The 23,717-nt window shown below is 42.4% G+C and overlaps 1 protein-coding gene across 1 annotated transcript in view; it reads left to right on the top strand.

Annotated features, from left to right (window-relative positions):
* Positions 1–23,717, top strand: part of DOCK1 (dedicator of cytokinesis 1) — a 304,390-nt gene that overhangs the window by 266,620 nt on the left and 14,053 nt on the right. The window contains exons 45-50 of the mRNA XM_009892748.1: positions 2,338–2,514; positions 3,517–3,600; positions 8,933–9,070; positions 11,374–11,519; positions 16,327–16,525; positions 22,681–22,834. Of these exons, the coding sequence (XP_009891050.1) occupies positions 2,338–2,514; positions 3,517–3,600; positions 8,933–9,070; positions 11,374–11,519; positions 16,327–16,525; positions 22,681–22,834 (898 nt within the window). The remainder of the gene's footprint in view (positions 1–2,337; positions 2,515–3,516; positions 3,601–8,932; positions 9,071–11,373; positions 11,520–16,326; positions 16,526–22,680; positions 22,835–23,717) is intronic.

Genomic DNA, 23,717 nt, shown 5'->3' with positions numbered 1-23,717 from the left:
TTAGCAAGCTACTTGGAACAAGGCTCATAATTCACAAGTAGAGATATTTTTAATAAATAGCTCTCAATAAAACTCAAAGCAGACTTTGTAGTAGTGTGTCGGGAACCGCAATTCTCTGTCTGCTTTTGAAAAATTAGAGGGAGGATTATAAGAGTAGTAAAAGAGAGGAGAACGAGAAAGAAAGCCGTGATTGCTGATACAGAAAAGTCAAAAAAGATGTCTGTCAGCTCAATGAGTGCTAATTTCTGTAGATATTCAAGAGCTTTAAAAGCAATGGTTCATCAACAAATTATTGCTTCGCTATAAGCCCATTAATACAAATGACAGAATCCTAAATTTAGCAGGTGACGTTTGCAGCAGTTCCTGCCGAATCAGATGTTGAAGGCGGTCGGACTTTGCCAGTCCCAGTTTCCCTCGTAGCAGATTTGGGCTCTGAAGGGCGTCCGGCGTCCGTCCGTCTGAGCCGGGGCTGCTCTGCGGCCGTGGCGGAAGCGTCGCCCTCCTTCCCTGCCTCCCAGAATAATTCGCCAGGCGTACTTTTTAAAATGCTAATTAAAACATCCTTGATGTAATCAGGTGGCAAGTGTAAGAGTAACAACTAAAGAGATTTGATTATAAGTGGTTCTCAGAAACACGGTAAGCAAGTGATCGCCAGGTAGAAGTGCTGCTTTGTTTATGTAGCATTTATGCAAATTAGGCTGTAATCAAATATACACTTGCATTTTCCTCACAGGCCTCAATTAACCTTCCTTTTCTATTCCTACCACATCATTTTTTTTAAATGTAAGTAGGCTGTGTCTTCCAGTGAGGACTCTACACTCTGGGTTGCTGCAAGTCAGTAATTTTTAGCCCATTCACTAAATGTACATATTTTAGCAATATTTTAAATATTTTAATCCTGTTTTTTTCAATGTGAGCAACTGCCATTCTGAAAGACACAGTGTCTGGTCATAAATAACAGTTGGAGATGAGTCAATTAAAATAAAGCACAGTATAAGAGCTAATTCACCCCGTGAAGACATCTGAGGAGCTCTCTTCATTAAAGTCCAGGCGATGGGAGGAAGAAAATTTCTGCCTTCAGTTATCAACATTCAGATGAACAAAACATGACCTCATGGGAAAAAGCACAGCAGATAGCTTAGAAGTCGTCTCTTCAACATATTAAAGTCCATTTCCTTGGAAATACACCAACATAATCACTGCAAAAACATCTTGATTTTTGAGCTGCTTAGGATTACATTGTCCATCGGAAAATCCACATTAAGTTATCGTTTCTTTCTTATTGTTACATTAAGCTGGATCTTCCTTGTACTGCTAAAACTCACCGACTCGTAATCCCTGATGTTCTCCATAATCCTCCCAAACCCTCACGTGATTCCTGTCAGAGCCTTTCTAAATGTTGTGCTGTTGTGCAGAGATGTAATCCCTCCTACAGCAGTGAAATGCACTGAACTTGCTCCACCAATACTGATGATCATATCAGTTACTGTACTATAGAGATACCAAATATTTAAATGCCTGAAGCCACCCTTTCTGTTAATCACAGAATCATAGAATGGTTTGGGTTGGAAGGGACCTCAAAGACCATCCAGTTCCACCCCCCTGCCCTGGGCAGGGCCACCTCCCACCAGCCCAGGTTGCTCCAAGCCCCGTCCAACCTGGCCTTGAACACCTCCAGGGATGGGGCAGCCACAGCTTCTCAGGGCAACCTGCCCCAGGGGCTCACCACCCTCAGCGTGAAAAATTTCTTCCTATCTCATCTCAATCTCCCCTCTTCCAGTTTGAAGCCATTCCACCTCATTCTGTCACTCCATGTCCTTGTAAATGTCCCTCCCCAGCTCTCCTGGAGCCCCTTTAGGCACTGGAAGGGGCTCTAAGGTCTCCCCGGAGCCTTCTCTTCTCCAGGCTGAACCCCCCCAACTCTCCCAGCCTGTCCTCCCAGCAGAGGGGCTCCAGCCCTCCCAGCATCTCCGGGGCCTCCTCTGGCCCCGCTCCAACAGGTCCACGTCTTTCCCATGTTGGGGGCTCCAGAGCTGGAGGCAGCACTCCAAGTGGTCTCACCAGAGCAGAGTAGAGGGGCAGAATCCCCCCTCGCCCTGCTGGCCACACTTCTTCTGATGCAGCCCAGGATGGGGTTGGCCTTCTGGGCTGCGATCGCACGTTGCTGGCTCACATTGAGCTTCTTGTCAATCAGCAATCATTAATCGTTGGTTAAAATACCTTTTGTTCTGAAATTCCTGAAATGTTGCTAATCATGAAGGTTTGGTGGTTGGCCAGTTCTGTGGCAGGTTAAAAACTCAGCTCCTTAACTAAAACTGCCTTTTGTTTTTATTTCAGGTTGAAATTAGTCCACTGGAAAACGCAATAGAAACCATGCAGCTAACAAATGATAAGATCAACAATATGGTTCAACAGCATTTAAATGATCCAAATCTACCCATTAACCCTCTCTCGATGCTTCTTAACGGCATTGTGGATCCTGCGGTCATGGGAGGGTTCGCAAACTATGAGAAGGTAACGTCAAAATTCTCTGTCGTGCAGTGCCTCACCTCTTCAGCGCGGCCTCTCCTGGAACGCGGCAGGACCTGTGGCGGGGATGTTCGTGTATAACCGCCATGCGAGTCTCCACCCATAGGCGCTTGGTAGAACGTTGCTTAAAACTCGCCTTTTTTAATGTCTTCCTGATATTTATGGATACTTTTTTGCCTTTTTGAAGTAAGGGTTGGTGTGTTTAGCAGCAAAAGTACTGCTGTAGGGATGCGGTGGACAATTGCTTCCAAGAGTCTCTCAGATGCTGGTGGCATTCCCAGCGTGTGCTCTCACGCGCTTGGACATTGGAGCTGAAGCAGGAATTTCTGGGTGAACTTCAGTGACTGAAGTAACCGATTGCAATTCTCACCTTTGGTTTCAAGTGCCTGAGTTTTTAAAGGATTCATCAAATGGTGGAGACTTCTGAGACCCCAGTCAGTGGCAAACATATCTAAATAATCTAATAATGCACGTTTACAATGTTAACTTTTAAATTGATATGGGATAAGATACTAACATCAGGGAACTATAAACACTATCGATTATTTACGTTGTGAATATTAATCATATTAAGCTAGCATAGGCAAGCAACGTGTATTTTGTAACATAAATGGAGAAGGTACATGCTGATGGCCCTGTCGCTGTATCCATCTGTTTACGTCCTTCTACGACTCTCACTCATTTCATCTACCAAAATTTCTTGCGTCCCGGGAGCTGCTAGAAAGACGTTTCCGAGATGTGCCAAGTCCTCTGCAGGGTTGCCCGTGAGATTTGGTGTTGATTACCATGTGCTCATCTGCCCACTTACGAAAGAGTGATGTCTTCATCTTAGAACATTGTTAAATTCAATATATCTTTCCTAGACTTTCATTTGTATTTGGAGCCATTACTTCAATTTTGCAGAACTTTTGGATTGATTCATTGATCTTCCATGGCAGATGTCGATTCATTTTCTTAAATAACGGCTCGTTTCTCTCTCTCGCATAGGCTTTTTTTACTGAAAAATATATGCACGAGCATCCGGAAGATCATGACAAGATCGAAAAACTAAAGGATCTGATCGCTTGGCAGGTAAAAGAATTTAAGTCAGGCTGGTTGGGGCCAACTGCTGCACCGAGACAGTTTAGTGTCACTTTTGAGAAGATTCAGACATTAAGCTATTCACCCTGCGTACACTTCTTTGCCATTTAAAACTGTCTTGGAACTTGAGCTAAAGTTCATCTTTTCAAATCTGACATCATTTGTCATTTGATAAACCCACAAGGAACAAACATGAGCGACCTCTTTTTTTTTCCCTTTGGTAACCATAATACAGTGACGATATCCCATCTGTATCGAACGAGAAAATACCTTGTAATAACGTTGGTTAGTAGTGTTGGCAATTCAGTTTGGCATTTTAATTTTCTAAGGCTGATTTCAGGACGACCTCTCAGACAGTGGGATGAAACGCTTAACCCTGAACCCTCCTCCTGCCCGTGTGCACTGGGACAGTATTTCTTCACCTACTCACGTCTTTCTTCAAACCACATTTTCCATTTATTAAACTTTCTGTATATACTTATAGTACTTCTTAGACAGAATATTAAGTGTGAGAGTTGCAAAAATTAACTTGCATGCAAAATATTTAGTAAATTCATCAAGTGAAACCTTTGTCTCATTTGCTGTATAACTTAACGTGGTAGAGAACCATTATTGATTCATAAAGCGTGTGAGATTACCCGCTATTTTTATGATGAAATATTAGAGTCAAAATCATGTAAATGTAAGATCACAGGGGGAATATTTCCTGGACCGGGCACAGAATCCACTTTCCCAGCCCTGTGCCGGAGACAAAGCAGGAACCCTCTCTTGCATGAGGAATTATGTTTACATGTACCAAAGAATATTTTTCAGGGCTAAGAAGAAACAATTCCAAACTTGTTTCATATCATATACTGGACATTTTCCAGTGGTCTCAAGATAATTTTATGATAACTGAAAAAATACCAATATGATGGGAAGTGTTTTTCCCACAGAAGAAGAAAGTGAATCATGGCCTTTTTATATTCAATTTTGTCTTTATTATAAAGGGAATAATTTACATTTCTATAGGTTTCAATCTTAGAGGTAGTGGAACCAAAGATGTAGAATTCAAAAAAGTAAAGAAATCCTCTGAAGACCATAAAACTATCACTGAATAAAAACTCTTTTGGTCTGGAAAAAAGAATATGTATTTATTTATTTATTTACTGTGAACTTTTACAGAAGATTAGATTTTAGGAGCTTTAAGTTTTATAGAGGAAAATAATTTGATCCCAGAAGACTGACTTCGTGTCAGCTCTCTGTCTTTGCCTCTGATAGCGATACTTCAAATGAATTACAAACAGACTTTTCCTCGGCAAAGATTCACTTTGGTGACATTTGTGTATTAAAATAATATTACTATTTGAAAATACATGTGGCAGCGAATCACATTGTATTTTAATTATTCGGTGGTTTTAAATATGTAATTTCCCATCAGTGTTGTAGTTCCAAAACAAGAGGAACCAGAAAAGTAGAGAAAAGGGATCAAAAACTATTTTTACGTCTGAAAATTCTTTTCAGTAAGAGGTCTGGCCATTTCACAGTGGAAATCAGTGCTTTTAGATTACCTTAGACGTTTGATATACGTGTAGTGTGTCCTCAAACTTAAACCTCCTCTGCAATTATTGCAGCTTTCAGAAGGCGCTCCAGGCGAGGAGATGGGAGCGGGGTGGGAGCTGGTGCGGGATCTCGGCTGGTGTCAGGAGGGGGGAGTCGTTAGGAACCTTCCCGAAGAGAGGCAGGGCTGGGAATTCATCACCGCCTTGACAGTGATTGAAAGCCAAAATGAGTTTTCATTTTTCAATAATGCGGTGCTTGGAGTTTTGCGATCACATGGAGATTATTCTTTATGCTGTATAAATCAATCTGGATATATGAAATAGGAGCCTGACAATCATATTATCACCTGACTAGTTAAATTTAATTTCTTTCTATCCCTTTACTTTGTCTCTGTTGTGCTCTGGAACTCGTGCTCTTTAGGATATTGTCCTTTTATAATTCCCATGAACTTTAATTACACAGGTTTTTTTCTTTCTATTACTTTTGGAGATAAATATCATGAGTAAAGCACTGTCCATTTTTGTCCATCTTAGCACTTTTTCAACTTCAAAAAAAAAAATGTTTCCATGCAACTACAACATTTCAAGCTGATCTTTTATTTTAACATGAAGATAATGAAATGATTGATTGAAATGATGGTAATGAAATGAATGATTGATGACATTAGTCATTCTGCATTTAGCGAACGTAGTTACAGCATACCAAAACTCGTATGTCACATAAAAATCTTGTGCTCCTTCTACTTAGCTGAAAGAATTGTAGCATACAAAACTAAGGTTTTACAATTATATTTTATGATACCATTGTTATGAAAGATTTTCTTTTAAGACTTAAGATTTCATATTACTTTTACTAATTCAAATGTATGTAGCTTTTTCATTCTTTTCAGCCAAGCAGATCAAGATCTTTAAAAAAATTTAAAAAAGTCAGGGAATAATTTTAAGTTGCAGCGGAACTTTATAAAATTTTTAAACCAACAAAGAGTAATGGAGTAAGTGCTATCTTGGGCTGGTTTTCTTTCACATGCAGCTCATTTACTTCTAGTTCAGCTACTTATCTTACCTTTACTTCTTCATTCACCTCTCCAAAGGTGAGGGCACCCTGTAAGGTCTTTTGAAATAAAGCTGAAGGCAAATGAATCGGCAATAGCATGAACGTGGCAAAATTCTGCCTCTGTGTCCATATTCTACAAAGGTTTAAAATACAGATTTAAAACTCAGTGTCAGATTTCCCTGTGTCAATGTCTGGAAAGGAGATGTAGGAAGGATTTTGAAGTTGGTCAAAGAAGGTGAAGCAGAAAGGGCAAAACAGTCCGAAGGTACTTTCTTTCTGTACTTGATAAACGTTTAAAGGATTAAATGGTCTTGGACAGGGAGACCAAATATCCTGGCTCAGAAATCTCACACAAGTGCTGTAGCAAAGCCACAGGAAGTTTATTAAATTCAGCTTCTCTTAAGGAAAAACAAACCTTTCCTTCTTCTTCTGTGGTTTCTGGTTGCCTTTCATTCCCTTATAGTTGGTGCCTCCTCTTCCCTGTTCCTCTACCTCTTGACTCCGCAGTTCCTCTACCAGGAGGCCACCAGCCTTTCATAGAATCATAGAATGGTTTAGGTTGGAAAGGACCGTGAAGATTATCAAGTTCCAACCCCCCTGCCATGGGCAGGAATGTTTAATCTAAACCTGCCCTCTTCCAGTTTATAGCCATTCCCCCTCGTCCTATCACTCCATGCCCCAGTAAAACGTCCACCCCCAGCTCTCCTGGAGCCTCTTTAGGTACTGGAAGGCGGCAATAAGATCTCCCCGGAGCCTTCTCTTCTCCAGGCTGAACAGCCCCAACTCTCTCAGCCTCTCCTCATAGAGGAGGTGCTCCAGCCCTCGGATCATCCTCGTGGCTCTCCTCTGGACACGCTCCAGCAGGTCGATGTCCTTCTTATGTTGGGGACTCCAGAGCTGGACGCAGTAATCCAGGTGGGGTCTCACCAGACTGGAGTAGAGGGGCAGAATCACCTCCCTTGACCTCCTGGCCACGTCAGGTGCTCATGTCTTCCTAACCCAACCAGCACTCGCTCCAGCAGATCTGCCCACCAACCCTTCTATTATTTTGCTTCTCCAAGTGCCAGAAGTTCTCCTCGGCTGGCTGCATACGCCTGGTGTGTACCTCTGGTGCATACCAACAGTGAAACCCTCCTTAGCACCTTCTATCTGGGGCGCAGAAGGAAGCAGCTACATTTTCTTTTCCTGACTGGGACACGTCCCTCCAAAAAATGTGATATATGTCATATTGCTTAATTTTCTAAATTGGAGGTGGCTGCTCCCTCAGACAGGCTCGTTAGTGTATTTTCAGCTTGTAAAAATTATCTGAGAGCTGAAGCTTCAGACCCCACCTGTACTTCACCTCCGTAATTTGATTTTTTTAAAAGAATCCATTTAAAAGTCAGCAGGTTCTTTTAAATAAATGAGCCAAATGACCACTTATCCTTGCAAAATAAGAGGGTCATAGTGTGGCCTGATAATTATGAAAATTTGGAAACTCATTTACTTACTCAGAACAGGGAAATTTTCTGATTTTAATGCTTAATTTTTGTGAGTACAAATCCATCTGGCTATAAATAGAAGTGGCTACAGTAATAAAATTTGTCGCTATTCTTACTTCTCTTTGTAGTCTTTTAGGAGTAGAAACTGTGTCCATTTAAAAAGTGCCAAATCACAGAGACTCATCTTGAAAAGATTTCTTGAGTTTGTTCATCTGTAATTCATGTGTATTTATTATTTTCCATACTAATAAAGCTACTCCTTCTGATTGCTGCTCAGTCTTATTAGAAAAATCTGTTTTTAATCAGTATTATGATTTAATTATGAATTATTAAGAAGAAGCCTCTTAACTTGATTGCTGCAGAGCATATCTAAGTTAGAATCAGAGCACTGTGTGGGCTGAAACGGACCTGGAAGAGGAAATATTTTTCCTAAGCTGGAGGTAGAAAACTCTAATGGTGTGTCTGGATAGCTGTGGGAATGAAAATGTCTCTCTTAAAACATTTTAAAAGGTCAGCTACACCTCCACACGATGAACTAATTATATAATCCTGTGTTGGCATAGATATCTTGTGACAGGAGCCTTGAAGATAAATGATTATTTTCAGTTACAAAAGAGAATTAATTCAATATTTTTTTTCTCTTCTGTTTTGTTCCCAAAGAAAATAAAATAATTTTTCTAAGGAGGAATGTATAGTATATAAAACTATATGTTTTATTAATAAATATTGCTGTGCAATATATATGTGTCCATGGATGTAGCTCATTTGCAGTTTTAGAAATGGCTTTATTAAAGAAAGTATACAAGTATTTTCTCCTTCAAGGTTTTATTCTCATGAAAATGGGAAAAGGGCTGATATTAATAACCCGGTGTGAGAGTGGTCATTCATCAGTTTACCATTTTAAAGTACAGTGTGTATGGGGGCCAGTGAATTTATCATCGCAGGAGTATTTTTGCTCTCTGATAAACTCAGCTCTGCCTCCAGTGTATGACTACTGGGCAGAACGATGGGTGGATTAACTTTAAAGGACTTTGGTTAACAGAGAAAAAAGGAAATAATGTATAACAGATTTTTAGATCCTTTTTTACTATGTTGTGCTTCATATGCAATGAGTGATGATGATGACAGTATTATTATTATTATTATTGAGATCTTTCACTCCTCTTGCAATGTATGTGGGAGTCTTGCCCTAACCCTTAGCGTAGGAAGGACTGGGCAGACTGAAGCAGCGTAACTCTGCTTTCCAGATCCCGTTCCTGGCGGAAGGCATCCGGATTCACGGGGAGAAGGTGACGGAGGCGCTGAGGCCCTTCCACGAGCGGATGGAAGCTTGCTTCAGGCAGCTGAAAGACAAAGTGGAAAAACAGTACGGGGTCCGAGCTGTCGTAAGTTACCTGCTAACTTTATGCTTCACCAAATATGGGGTCCGTATTAGGACCTGTACTGTTCAATATCTTCATCAATGACATCAACAGTGATAACGAGTGAAGCCTCAGCAGGTTTGCAGACAGCACCAAGCTGAGTGGTGCGGTTGACACGCCTGAGGGCCGGGATGCCATCCAGAGGGACCTGGACAGGCTGGAGAGGTGGGCCCCTGTGAACCTCCCGAGGTTCAACAAGGTCAAGTGCAGCGTCCTGCACCCGGGTCGGGGCGGTCGCCGGTATCGGTACAGGCTGGGGGATGAGGGGATTGAGATTCCCCTGCCAAGAAGGACTTGGGGGTGTTGGTGGATGAAAAGCTGGACAAGAGCCGGCAGTGTGCGCTGGCAGCCCAGCGAGCCCCCCGCACCCCGGGCTGCATCCCCAGCACGTGGCCAGCAGGGCGAGGGGGGACTGTGCCCCTCTGCTGCGCTCTGCTCTGGGGAGACCCCACTTGGAATATTGCTTGCAGTTCTGGAGGCCCCAGTATAAGGACATGTGCCCTCCAGGCCCTCCCTGCCTTCCCATCCTTAAACCCTCCAAGGCAAGAATATCAGATGGGAGCTCCGTCACAATCTAGCCCTTAATAAATGAGAAATGAAAGATTGAGGAATAGAGAAAAAAAAAAAAAAAAGAAATTGATAACAATTACAAGTTCTCCAATTTTACTTCTGCCCCTAAATGAGCAGCTGTCACTAAACTCATTCTAAAAAGAATGAAGCAACCAAGATACGCCTGAACAGCCTTAAGCCAGCACGCTCTTCATCCAGGCCTGATTGTGGTCAGTAGTGGGTGCACGCCACTGAGTTTATGGATGTTACACCAATCACATCAATATAAACAGGGTGTGAATTTGATTCCAATTTATCTCTGCAAAATCAGACAGAAAATCCCACCCGAAGAGTGGAGGATGTGGGATATGTTGAGGGAGAGAGCTTCAGCTCTCTTTCCAGAGAGTCTCCCACTCTGGAGACACTCACACCCCGCCTGGACGCTGTCCTGTGCAACCTGTTGTAGGTGACCCCGCTCTGGCGGGGGGGGTGGACTAGATGATCTCCAGAGGTCCCTTCCAACCCTGACCATTCTGTGATTCTGTGATTCTCTGCTCAGTGACAAGCAGAGCATCATAGGGGGAGGCAAGACAGATGCTACAGCAGGCGGGGGCAGCAAAACCGTGCCAAGTGACGTTCCCCGAGTGCCCAAAGCCTCGGTGGAGTAGTACGCGCCAGTGAAGTATCCCGTTGTATTTTATGAGGGGCCTTCCTTCAGAGATTCGTTTTCACTTGTGTCTTTAGCGATGACATTTTTTTTAATGGGAACACGGAGATGTTACGGGGAAGGTGCCAGTCTTTACGGGATCCTTCAAAGTGGTGTTCCATTTGTAGTCCTTCAAATCCCATCGTGCTAATATATTTAGGAAGAGAAAAGTTCAAATAGTAATTTATTCCCAAGGAGAGCAGGAATAATTGACATTAACGATACTTGCATGTCAGTCACTTCAATAATATACATTTACATCATCGGGGAGATGACTGGAAAGTCAAACGCAGGTGGTGTTATCTTTCTAATTTCACTCTACCCACCGGTAAGACTTGTCAGGATTGATGGAGTTTTATCGCTTCTGTCTTCCTTGTACAAGGCCAATTTACCAGTAGTTGACAGGGTGGAAAATATACCTGTAATTAAACAGCATGAGATTCTTATTTGTTGACTGAAAGAGTTCAATTATTTTATGCATATATCAGTTATTAATGACTAACAAAGCTTGTATAAATATTCAGAACTCTGAAATTGTCTGAAACAAAAAAAAAATCTTTCATATATTTTCTTAACCTAGATGTCACTCTGCAAATTGGCTCTCTTGACATAAAGTTCCTCTTAGTGGGTTTTTTTTTTCCTTTTTATTTTGTTTTTTAAAAACTCTTTTTCATTCAAATGTACTGACAGGGCAGTCACTTCAATTGCAGAGATGGGTTTAAAAAAAAGAAATTTCTTGTAAAAAGCTCCTTTTTAAAGCCCAGATGTAAAAAAAGCATGTAAATTCCATTGAAGCAAATGAATTACTGGAATATATTTAAAATTATACATATTTCCTCTTAGTCCTTTAAAAGGATTTTCTTTAGAATTTTTTTCTTTGTTGTTAAACGTGATGTGTAATTAAATAATATAAAATTCCACATGGAAGAAAAGCCATTCCGCATTTTTTTGTGTGTAGCCAGATGTCAGCTACATTGTGATTTAAGTAAGATCTTATGTTTCTTTATTTCAGCTTTCAAGCCTCGATGATAGACGGGGCAGTCGCCCACGGTCTATGGTGAGATCCTTCACCATGCCATCGTCTTCCAGACCCCTCTCCGTTGCGTCGGTGTCCTCCATCTCCTCCGACAGCACACCTTCTCGACCTGGTTCGGATGGGTGCGTAAGAAATAGTCTTTCGGGGCTTATCTCCATAAAGCGTGATTCGGTGTGCACATCTAGAGGTTTTGAAGATTGTCACCACCCAATTCCAATCTCAGTGCTCTCACGGTGTTACTCCTTCCAATCCTACAGAGCCCCAGGTGGCAGTGTGACGTCTGTTTGATCTCCTAAGGGACTGTGGGGTTTTTTGGTTGGATCTTCTCCTGGTGTATTTTATTCCAGATTTAGTTCATCATGAAATCCCACAAACGTTAATGTGAGACAACGGTGTGAGTAACTAGTGTGGGGTGGGGATGGTGCTTTTAAGTCACAGCCTAATATTGGCTAAATAACCCCACCTATATAGATATTTATCTCAAGATATACTCCTTGTCCTTTATTTTCAACCAAGATAAATATAATGCTGCTCTTGGTCCTCTTTAAAATGAAGATAAACAAAACCCCCTGAGCATTCAAACAAACAAAAAAAAAAACCAAACAGGAGATAAATTATCCCCTTTCAGAGTACTGCAAGAAGCGATCTTTCGCAAAGTCGGTGGTGAGACGTGTGTTCAGCCAGCCCTGCCGCGGTGAGCAGGTGGAGCTCGGGAGAAGGAAGGGATTAGCTAACTGCTCAGTCATCTCTTCTCGCTTTTGCTGCCAGAGGAAAAGCTGCTTATGGCAAGATTGTACTTCAAGACTTATCAAGATATTTCACACAAGAACTGGGAATTCTGTTGATAAGCCGTGTCTCACAGTCGCATCCCTCAGAAGAACAAGATAATCTGTTTTCCTTCTGGGGTTTCCATACAGCCTCAGAAGTCCCTTCTCCCTCTTCCTCCCCCGAGGCATTCCCATAATCCAGAAACTCAATATTTGGCCAAGGCGGCAGTTTTTTAAAGCCTGGAGGGCTGCTGTCTTGTGCTAGAAACATTTGTGTCCCTTGTGCACCTTCAGAGGGAGTTATTACCTGACTAGAGAGTAAAAGCCTTGAGTAAAATTAAATACAGCACCTAAGGACCAACATGATGCTTACCTTGGTTACAAACAGTTTATTTACCCATTGGGAAGAACTGCAAACAGAGCGCAATTCAGCTCTCATTACGTTACCCTCTGGAATGTATACACGGTGAGTCACGGTGATAGAAATGTAGGACAGCAGAGACAATGACGCGTTTTGACTAATTCATCCGCAAAAGTTGTCTTGCTGGAACTTGGGAGTAACGACCACCCCAGGTTAGTGGGCAACTTTATTTTATCTTGGAAGAAAAATACTCATTCTTTCCCTGCCTGCCTGTACCTCTTTCTTTTTCCCTACAAAATAATTATTTCTGGTTTGCTTTCTCCATTGGATGATGTTTTCCTAATTTTTGCATCTCCATCCCAGCTTTGTTGAGATAGGTGTCACTCAGCAGTTTTTTGAGGATCTCATGAGTCTACTCAGTATATATATTTAAGAAAACTTCACAAAGATCACGGTGCAGCTCCGGTCCTGCTCCAAGCCCGGGGCAATCCAGCTGCAGTAAGTGTGAGGGAAAGATAATGAGCACCTATCATCACTGAGAAGACCTGAAAGAAGTGCTCATTTGCTTGATCAGTGGAGCAGGAGAAGAAAAATTATCAGATGTAAATAACATAATGAAAGACCTCAAAGATTCAAATGATTGTAAAAATCATGTGGGTGGTTTGTCGTGACTAACTTGGAAGAAGTTCACCCATGTACCCACCACAGTTGGTTGGGTTTATGGTCAGCTGTCCTTTCCTGCTTTCCGTTTCCCCCTTCTTCATATGGTAAGTCTGAGATTAGAGATGAAGTGAGGAAAAACAATTAAAAATGGAGCCAACAGACTGTCTTGCCCAGATCTCCCAACTTAAATTTTATACCATCTCCAGCTTCTCCTGCTTTGGAGCTTTTAAACAGTACAAACTCAAAGCAGACATTGACATAGTAGGTGTTTTACAACTCCCAGCTCTATGTATAAATAAAACTCTGACTTTAAAAAAGGACCTTGGGTTTATTCACTGCTTAAAATGGGACTTGGAAGTACAAATCTGAGCATTTAGAAGCAGTGGTTGGGAGCGGGGGAAGTCCCAGTTTGCCTCTGGGGTTTGCCGTCTGTTGGAAGTCCTGATGTACTTCGAGTAGGAGCGCGGCCCTTTTTATCACCGATACGTTGTGTCCAAATAATTAATAGTACTAATAATAGTAATGCCTGGAAGGGAAGCAATCAGTCATTGTCTGAAGAATGGCAATTCATCTTGTAAACGTGCCGTCAGCCTGTGAGGTGGCTGTCCCTGCCCTCCAGCCCAGGGCAGCCCGGCAGAAGCGGCTAAAATACCCAGTTCGGGTGGCTGAAACACACGGTGTCCTGGAATCATAGAATGGTTTAGGTTGGAAAGGACCTTGAAGATCATCGAGTTCCAACCCCCCTGCCCTGGGCAGGGACACCTCCCACCAGCCCAGGTTGCCCAAGGCCACGTCCAGCCTGGCCTTGGAAGGAGAGTCTTCTGGTCCGGGCTTTGTGACCGGTGCGCTTTGTGGCCCTGGGCAAGTCACTGCCCTCCCTTTTCCCTGTCTGTAAAATGGGATGAAAAAGCTTTGGTTTTGTCTCCCACCCCATGGGATTTTGACTTTGGTTAGGCAGGTAATGACGCAGGGGCCGTTTCTGCGGGTACTGGTTTGAGCATCTTCCCATCAAACGAGCTAACTGACTGAAAACTGAAGGGCCTTCAGTGCTTCGAACAACAACAAAAAATAATAATTTTGGATATTTCTGCTGGATATTGCCGCTAATGGAGGTGATTAGGATAACTTCACTGCAAACTGTCAAAAATATGAACCCTCAGTATTTCACAGCGAAGGCTGTGGCCTGTTCGCGCAGGCATCACCGTGGCATAGTAAATACTTTTCCAAAGTTACAAAGTAAGCTGGTTTCATTTGTTTGGGGGGTTTTTGGTTTGGTTTCAGTTTTGTAATGTAATGATTTAAAAAAAAAATCTGTCACTGTAATTTTAACTAGGGTATGATTTTAGTAGTTTTTTTAGTTTATAACATAAATCATAAAATAATCTTCCCAGATAATATTTTCGCACGTTAACAGCAAAATATCTCTTTACCTTTTATTTAAACCAATCATTAAAAAAAGGTGAGATAAGAGAGATGCCTTTCAACTGCTGAGAAAAATTAGCTAAAAGGAGTTCCATTATTTCTTAGAGTGGTGCTTTCCCAACAAAATAAAAACTCTAAAAAGTGAAGTTTTCCTTGAAAAGTTCATTGAACCTTAAAGATTTTTTCCTTTGTAGCCAGAAAAAAAATAGTCATGGAATGTAAAAATTGCAGAGCTGATGATAATGGTATATCAGCCTTGCCTTTATTCACAGCCTTGAAGCATTCCAGGTGGGAAAACACATCTGCTTTTTGGAAACTAACCTTGCCCTTCGTTATTATCCTACTGATTCTTGAGTTTATCTGTAATATCAGTAACAAGTAAGCTCAGCCCTCATGGCTCTCCCTCACCAGGGCACGCTGTGGGGGAGCAGAGGTGTGGATCTGACAGGCTGAGGGAGTTGGGGAGGTTCAGCCTGGAGAAGAGAAGGCTCCAGGGAGACCTCAGAGCCCCTTCCAGTGCCTAAAGGGGCTCCAGGAGAGCTGGGGAGGGACTTTTTACTGGGGCATGGAGTGATAGGACGAGGGGGAATGGCTTCAAACTGGAAGAGGGCAGGTTTAGATGAGATGTTAGGAAGGAATTCTTTCCTGCAAGGGTGGTGAGCCCCTGGGGCAGGTTGCCCCGAGAAGCTGTGGCTGCCCCATCCCTGGAGGTGTTCAAGGCCAGGTTGGACGGGGCTTGGAGCAACCTGGGCTGGTGGGCGGTGTCCCTGCCCAGGGCAGGGGGGTGGAACGAGATTGTCTTCAAGGTCCCTTCCAACCCAAACCATTCTGTGATTCCATGATCTGTGAGTATATGTGCGCACACTCATATGGAGATATGTATCCTTGGGCATGTGTGCAAAACCAAACCTACACACACAGGGTGGTGTTTCAGACAGGAACAGTGCTTGTGGCTGTGGTTAAACCTCTATAAGTCATACTTTTCTGCAATCTATAGGTGTTTCCTTTGCATTAAGGGTGATATTGTTTGCTTTTCTGTGCAAAGGTACTGTAATTTTGATGAGTCACAAGGAGTAGAAAGCGTTTTACGTTGTGCGTGTTCAACGGTAAATCACTACACCTCTGCAAAACAATTTCTCAACTGTCATTCCCTCTCTGGGGAGTAAACACATCCTCTTTCTCCACCCCAAAAAAAAAAAAAAAAAAAAGAAGTCCAGGAGGGATTCGGAGATTTGGCTATTTTTTAAAGAAATCCTGAAAGCCGTTGTGGACGTACGGCCCGCCGCCGCGATGCAGGGCAGGTGGGGCTGACACTTCTTTATGGCGTTGTACAATTACCCGCGCTCATCCAGTGCTCGTTTCCAGGAGCACACGTATAGCCCCAGCACATACGGTGGGAGCGCTGAGTGAGAAACTCATTTTTATGTAAAGCACATCCAGTGAAACTCAAGAGTTTGTGTAGCTGTAAACCTGTAAATTTACTACAGAGGAAGGAAATACGCAGCGCTGGTTCTTCAGCAGTTCTGCTGTAAATTTTATTGTAAGACAATTATGATTGTTATGACCTTCTGCCCCCTCCTTTTCTCTCTAATGAGTTTTCCTGGATTAAGAAAGCATCGTTAACCCAAGTGAGATTTTTGGGAAATAGGTAAATGAGAATTAGGTGGTTTGAAAATAGTATTTTATTGATCTAAGCAACAACAATTTTCTTTTTAGGTTTGTGTTGGAGCCCCTCCTGCCAAAAAAGATGCATTCTAGGTCTCAAGATAAATTGGACAAGGATGACCTAGATAAAGATAAGAAAGAAAAGAAGAAGGAGAAAAGGAACAGCAAACATCAGGAGATATTTGATAAAGAATTTAAATCAACTGATATTTCTCTGCAGCAGTCCGAAGCAGTGATCCTTTCAGAAACGGTAACTTTATTAGCAAGTAATGCTTTATCTAATTCTGAGCGGTGCTCTTTCTCTTTTTAAATAAAAATGTTGTTTTTTACAAGTTAGTTTATTTTTAGACCAAAAACAACTCTAAGGGAATACGCTGCGATGTTAATATGTGATAATGAATCAAAAATACAGTTTTTATTTACAGTGTAAAAACATGATGGTGGCTCATATGAAAATGTTACCAAAACTATATTGGATAAAAGGAACGAATGGTACATCCTAAGTAAAATAAGTCCTTCCATTTTATCGGCCTTTTGAATTTATGGTTCCCAATAGATCGTGATGGGTTTTCTCATCATTCAGCTGACACCTGCAAGACACTTTTTGGTGGAAATGTTACAAGGTCATTTCGTGCATGGCAATTACGTATTCTTGAAGGGCTATTTTGAGCAGAAAATCGTAAGCAGTTCCACCGGTGACTGTGTGTAAGAATATTAACTACAGGGCATATCTTTCTTAAGCCCTCTCGTCTTGGCATATCTTTAATTCACTGAAACTGTCCTAAAGGCTTAGGTAACTGGGGAACTTTTAGCTCTGAAATGGAAATCGAGGCCATTTTAAGCTGGAGCAGGGAGTGCGTGAACTGACAGTAACCTCCAAATCTCTGCCTGGGCACCTGTTCTGAGGCCAATAGTTTAAAACTTGCCCTCCAGAAATAAATGTAATGTTCTTTTAAAGGTTTGCACAAGTGCTGGTAGAGCGAGCTTTTAACTCAGCAGAGTCTTTTGTTGGTGGCTGTGTCATTTACATTGGGCTTTCGAAACAGTTTCCCTCTGACCTGTGGTGACTAGATCCTTTAAGGCTTTCTGTTTGGTGTTTGTAGCAGAGTATTAGTTCGGTGTTCAGCCGTAGTTCCTCTGTTTTCTGGATTTGCTCCTCCTTTTCCATCCAGAGATGAGCTAATCTCTCAGATGTGTCTTCTGACATCGTGGAAGATCAGAGTTGTTTCGTCTGTTGTGGCCATAGGCCCAGTATTAACTCAGCAAAAAACTCAGATAAAATCCCATTCGCGCATCTCAAGCTTTTCACCCTAAGTTATTCGAAACCGGTCAGTTTTTCCATTGACTTGAGTAAATTTTGGATCAGCCCTGGTTGGTTTAAATGGAGATTCCTCCTGCCAAAGCCAGCCAGGTGAGCATCATTGGAGTGTTTTCAGACAGGAAATACATTTTGCATAGATTACCATGTCTCATCTTTTTGGTGCAATGCGTTCAACTCTGCACATTGGAGCAGTTGTATTTTGCCGAAGCCTGAAAATTGCGATGGTGCAGCTTGCACTCGCATCTCCCAGATCCCCAAACGGACTAGCAGAGCTTGTGGGAGAAGATCACTAGCCACAGCAGAAAAAAAAATGTGTTTCAGGGCAGCTCAGTTGGTTGGACTTGCAAAAATCCATGAGACCAGGTGGGAGGTGTCCAAGGATGCTGGAGACCTGGTTGATGTCACTGCAAGGTCACTGTCATCTCTGAGAGGTCTTGGAGATTGGAGAAGATTGCTTATGACTGGAAAAACGCAAATGCTGGCTGGAAAGGAGGACATGATAACCCTTCAAGGCGTATTCCCATTTCTCATGTGAAGAACAAAAATGAGCAAAGCCCAACACGGTTTGACTCCAGTTTTCCACACTTGCCAGTCAAGAGCTCTCAGTGGGTGACTGGTATGACTAACTTTCCCCTGTTATAGAGGAGGGGGGCAATTAAATGTCAGATTTCATTACTTACCGTTACTTTAAGCTTCTTGAAATCCACAGATCAATAATATGAAAAGGAGTTTGCCGGTGAGAGAAAAATTCTGCTTTTTCAGTATCTGCAAAGGACTTGGTGAGCTCCGAAATGAGCAAGTCAATTTTTAATGCGCGGTGTTAGCGTGTTCCATTTTCGCTTGTAGGTGAAATAGAGGAAACGCTTTTGAGATCAGTTTACAAGAGTGGCAGTACAATTCCCACTGCCGTCTTCAGGAATTTCGTACAGATAATGTCAAGAAGTTTAAAGATAAAATTTGTCTTGAAATTTTTGCACTCCAGAGACATATGTCCCCTATTAATGACATAAAAGGGACATTGTTATCTTTTGTGGGTAGGAATTCAGCTTTTCCACTGTTCTGCTTTTGTGGGCTGCACTGTGTGCAAGTTCCCTTTTTAAGTTGAAATTGCTCCCAAAGCACTGTTACTGCTGTGTTTTATGAAGGAAAAGGCATTTTGATTTATCTTGCACTAGGACCTTGGAAGCAGAAAGTTTGCAGGCTTCAAAAAAGATGATGATGAAATGGAGAGGGGAAAAATTAAGGATTTTTTTTTTTTTTCTTCCAAAGAAGTTGGAATCCAGATTTGAATAGAAAAGGAAATTAAAATAAAGATTTAAAGTGAGATTTTAGTAATAAACTACGCTTGGTTATGAGATTTATTAACATCATCACTGGGTTCCTTCTGTTGAGAATTTTAGAACTCACTTGTACCATCGCTAATTTGATTACAAGATTTCAGTTATTTAGTGAATTTTCCAATGGATTCTTAGTTCTGACTTCTAACGTATTTGGGAGTTTGACTGCAGCAGACAGGCTTTTCTTTAGTATGATGACAATTCATAAGTACCTTCAAGAAAATGAATGAAAGAATGGAATAACAGCCAGCTTGGACTTGTCAACACCAGATCGGTCAAGCCCTTCTTTGTTCTTTCTGCGACAGAGGAGGCGGCTCAGGGGGTAGGAACGATGTGCAGCCCCCCGCGGGGCCGACTTCGGTATGACTTTGGGCACATCTCACACGATGTTCTTATGAGCGACACCGTGCGAGGAAGTCTGGTCTGAGGCATTGCTGAAGGATCCACAGCAGCCTGGAAAACCCGCGCCCAATATCGTCACGGGTGAGATGCAGTAAATGAGAACCCTTGATGCGTTCGCGTCGTGGGATGTGTCAAAATAATCGATGTGCAGAAGCACAGCGTGTGGTCAGCCTCTTAATCGCGGGCTCTGTCTCGTGTCTGTTTATTAAGAAGAGGGTTCGGCGTGTGTCGCTCCTGTTTCGTCCGGGTGCCACCACAGTTCACAACCAGCCTGTGCCAGTTGTAGCTGGCAAATAGCAGGCTTGTGCTTGGCAGTTCAAAAGTCCGGTGTCCGATATTCATCCCCCACACACGCGCTCACACACAATTATCTGTTGCCTGACAACACTCGTATTTTAATTTATTCTTCGCCCAATACAAATAGGTAGTTATCAGTGGTTTGCTTTCACGAGGGAAGGATGCATCAATAACCTTATGTATGAATCTGTTCTGGATCCTGTGTTGTTCGCTACTAATTGGTTTGTGCAATGTAATTGTAAGCACAATGCCGAATGGACAGAGAATATCAAGCGAGCGGCGCAGCAGGCATGTCAGGCAGCGGTCATTCCCCTCTCTGCGGAGCTTCTGCTACTCTCTTCAAAGACGACATTGTCTAACGAAATGAGTGCTTCCATCACAGTGATGGACTTTGTGATATAGGAACTTCATTTTTTATCAATCAAATGAATCATCATGCAAGAACGTGAGAAGATTATAAAACTGCAGAATTATTTGCCGGAGCTTTTGCATTTTCTTTAAAAAGGAGCATTCCGCGGCCATTTTTTCTAGTTGTATGGGTTAAATACTTTTTCCCAAATTTCACTGTGCTCATCGTGAATTTATTGACTGATCAAAATCCAAGCCCTAATTACAGAGATTTGGTACTACTGTGATCTTACCAGAAGATAAATGAAGCACTTTGGTATGTGAAGATGATCAGTAATGTCTTTATAGTTTTCCAGAGATTTATATCTTCTTTTAAGTATCGCATAAACTTCTTTAACATAAATTCTCATTATTAGTTCTTTGATTCCACGAGCGAACCTAACACTGAAGCCAGGTAGTTAACAGACCATTTGAAAGCCTGGGTAAGAAAACAGAATAACAGGCTGTACATTTTATTGATTTAGTGGCATCTAACATCACTCACTATTGATCCTGCTTTCGTTAGACCAAAAAAAATTAGCGATAGGTTCATTATGGATTAGTGGTCTCCAAAGAGTTCATATTCCCTAGCAGAACCATGATTTATACGAAGCTTCAAGAAGAGGACCAAGCTTGTCAATGACAGATGTTAAAATTTATTTGAGATAAGTAGTTACAGAGCAGGTTAACTTGGGAACTTCATTCTAGTTGTTGGGTTTTCTCTTGATTCTGGCATTGCAGCTTTCCTAATCAATTAGTGTGCTTTCCGTAGGTTTTTTTTTATAATTACGTGCCTCTGAGAAAGTGATTACTGTGCCTACCCATTCTACTAAAAATATGCTTTAAAAGATCTTGACATAAGAAACCTTTGGAGTCTTTAGGACTTGTATTTTAATATCAGGCAAATTTCTGAAAGGGTACCCTGAGGTCTTGATGAACTTTCAAAAAAAAAGTTACGTACTCTGTGGTCATTAATTTCTCATAGAAGGGTGTCAGAGAGACAGCCTTTTGTGCGAACCCTTTTAAGGTTTGTTTTCTGAAAATAAGAGGAAGCACTCATACCTCATTTTAGATTTCTCCTTCACAACATACTATTTAAAAAAAAAAAACATTGTGAAATGACAAAATTCTGCAAAAAAGCACGGGTTGCTGCTGAGCATTTTCTGTTTTGTCCTAATGCAGCACCTTGGATGTAATACCCCTCTTCAGGCTGCTGCTCCATTTTCTGTCATCTCCTGGAAACAAAAAATTCCTTTCTTCACTATGATTACTGGAAATATGGGGGCTGGTGGATGGGTAGCAAACAGCAGAGCTCAGAATTAAAGTCAGTAAAAGGAATCACCTTAACAACAGCATTAGTTGCCCATCCAATTACTGGCATCATTTCAGGGTTTCTGATGTATGTAAATGGACTATGAAGCGGCCAGAGCAAATCAATAAGATATTTCAGGGAATTAAACATAAGCACAAACGTGCACCATCAAGAAAGTGTTTCTGGACAGATTATGTCTTCCTCAGAAGAGAGTTTGACCATGCAAATAATTAAAGAAATAAATAGTAAAAATGGAAGTAGAGCCACATGAGAAGAAAGAAAAGATTTTGAATGCTGTATAATCTTGTGTAGGATGTGGACTTCCTTAACTGTTACTAAGCAAGTGTTTGGGGAATCGGCTCATTGCCTCACAGAAAAATGTGCCAGGCTACGGGAAGGTGTGTGCGTTCAGTCTCACTGGGATTCTTGGGAAGAGGGGAATCACAGAATCCCAGAATGGTCAGGGTTGGAAGGGCCCTCTGGAGATCATCTAGTCCAACCCCCCGCCAGAGCAGGGGCACCTCCAGCAGTGGCACAGGACGGCGTCCAGGCGGGTTTGGGATGGCTCCAGAGGGGGAGACTCCCCCACCTCTCTGGGCAGCCTGTGCCACTGCTCTGCCGCCCTCACAGCAGAGAAGGCCCTCCTCAGGTGGAGATGGAACTTCCCGTGGTCACGTTTGTGCCCGTTCCCTCTTGTCCTGTCACTGGGCACCACTGGAAACAGACTGTCCCCATCCCCCCGGCACCCTCCCTTGAAGGACTGATCAGCGTTGATAAGATCCCCCTCAGTCTTCTCCTCTCCAGACTGAACAGCCCCACGTCCCTCAGCCTTTCCTCAGCAGAGAGATGCTCCAGTCCCCTCATCATCTCCGTAGCCCTTTGCTGGACCCTCTCCAGCAGTTCCCTGTCCTTCTTGACCCGGAGTGCCCCGAACTGGACACAGTGCTCCAGCTGTGGCCTCACTGGGGCAGAGCAGAGGGGGAGGATGACCTCCCTCCACCTGCTGGCCACACTCTTCTTGATGCACCCCAGGATGCCATTGGCCTTCTTGGCCACCAGGGCACATTGCTGGCTCACTGTCATCCTGTTGGCCACCAGGACTCCCAGGTCCCTTTCCACAGAGCTGCTCTGAAATACTGCATTATATCGGAAGTATTGTAAGTTATCATTGCCCCGTTACTGTTCAGGAGGTGGTGGGGAGAACACAGCGATCCCAAGGTCTGCCGCTCGCTAACGACACGTATTCCTTTACTGCCTCACCTTGATGAGCAGTAGAAGCTCATCAGCCTGTACTCGTGCCGTGCTGCAGTGAAATGACTAGGATTGTCACTGCTTCTGTCCCTGTGCAGATCAGCCCGCTGAGACCGCAGAGACCAAAAAGCCAAGTCATAAACGTCATCTCAAGCGAAAGACGTTTCTCCGTCTCACCATCACCTCCCAGCTCCCAAGTGACGCCACCCCCGATAACTCCACGGACAAAACTTTCCTTCAGCATACAGTCCAGTAAGTGTTTCATTTTAATTACATTTTCTTTTCCTGGAATATTTTCTGCAAAATAACCTCTGGTGACGAAATGGGTTTCCTGAGCATCAGATTACACCTTGGGTTGAGTTCTTTGAGTTAAGTCTTTCTGCCGTCACCGTGGGATGGTTCTTGTTCTTGCAGGAGCAAGGCCTTACCTCTGAACGTCATGCTCCTTGCATTTGCCAGCAAAAATGCTTTCAACCTTTTACAAAAGCAAGCGAAATTGTGACATCGCAAAAGTTTTGTTTTCCTTGTCAAGTAATCATTAACAATTACTTAGGTACGGAGTAACTGTCAAAAATTAGTGTTGGATTTGATTCTGTATTGGATTTAGGGTATTTTGGAGCATAAAGGCTGAAAAAATAAGCTTTAAATGTGGTTGTACCTTAAAAGGACCTTCATTTGCTACGTAGTGAGTACAAGCCGGAGGGGGGAAACAAGTCAGTATTTTTGATGTATTTTTTGTTTGACATTGACATCGATTACTCAGTTTTTCTCTAAAATATCATGTTTGCCTCATTCTTCAGGAAACTCTATTGCAAAACTGGGTGTAATACAACACGTATTTCTTTTACGATGCTGTTTACCAAAAACTGATATTCAGAGTTTTTGGTTGCTAGCATGCAACACGCAGCAAAAACGATCTTTTTGATACATGTACCCAAATGGCAGTACAACAGTCACGAGTTCAGCGCTAACACAGAGGAGAATCGAGGGCCAGTTTTAAGAAAAAAATCTTGTTTGATCAAGGCCCTTTAATTTTCTTTGCTTTTTTTGATGCTTAAAAACTTCTCCCTTAAATAGTGTCAGTGGTTTGGGAAGTTCTTGTTGCCAACTGCCGATATATGTCTTATGAGCAGGA

Source organism: Charadrius vociferus, unplaced genomic scaffold (genome assembly GCF_000708025.1).
Source record: "Charadrius vociferus isolate BGI_N301 unplaced genomic scaffold, ASM70802v2 scaffold38, whole genome shotgun sequence".
Lineage (NCBI taxonomy): Eukaryota > Metazoa > Chordata > Aves > Charadriiformes > Charadriidae > Charadrius > Charadrius vociferus.
Note: the sequence above shows the minus strand (reverse complement) of the source record. Positions and strands in the feature narration are given on the sequence as shown.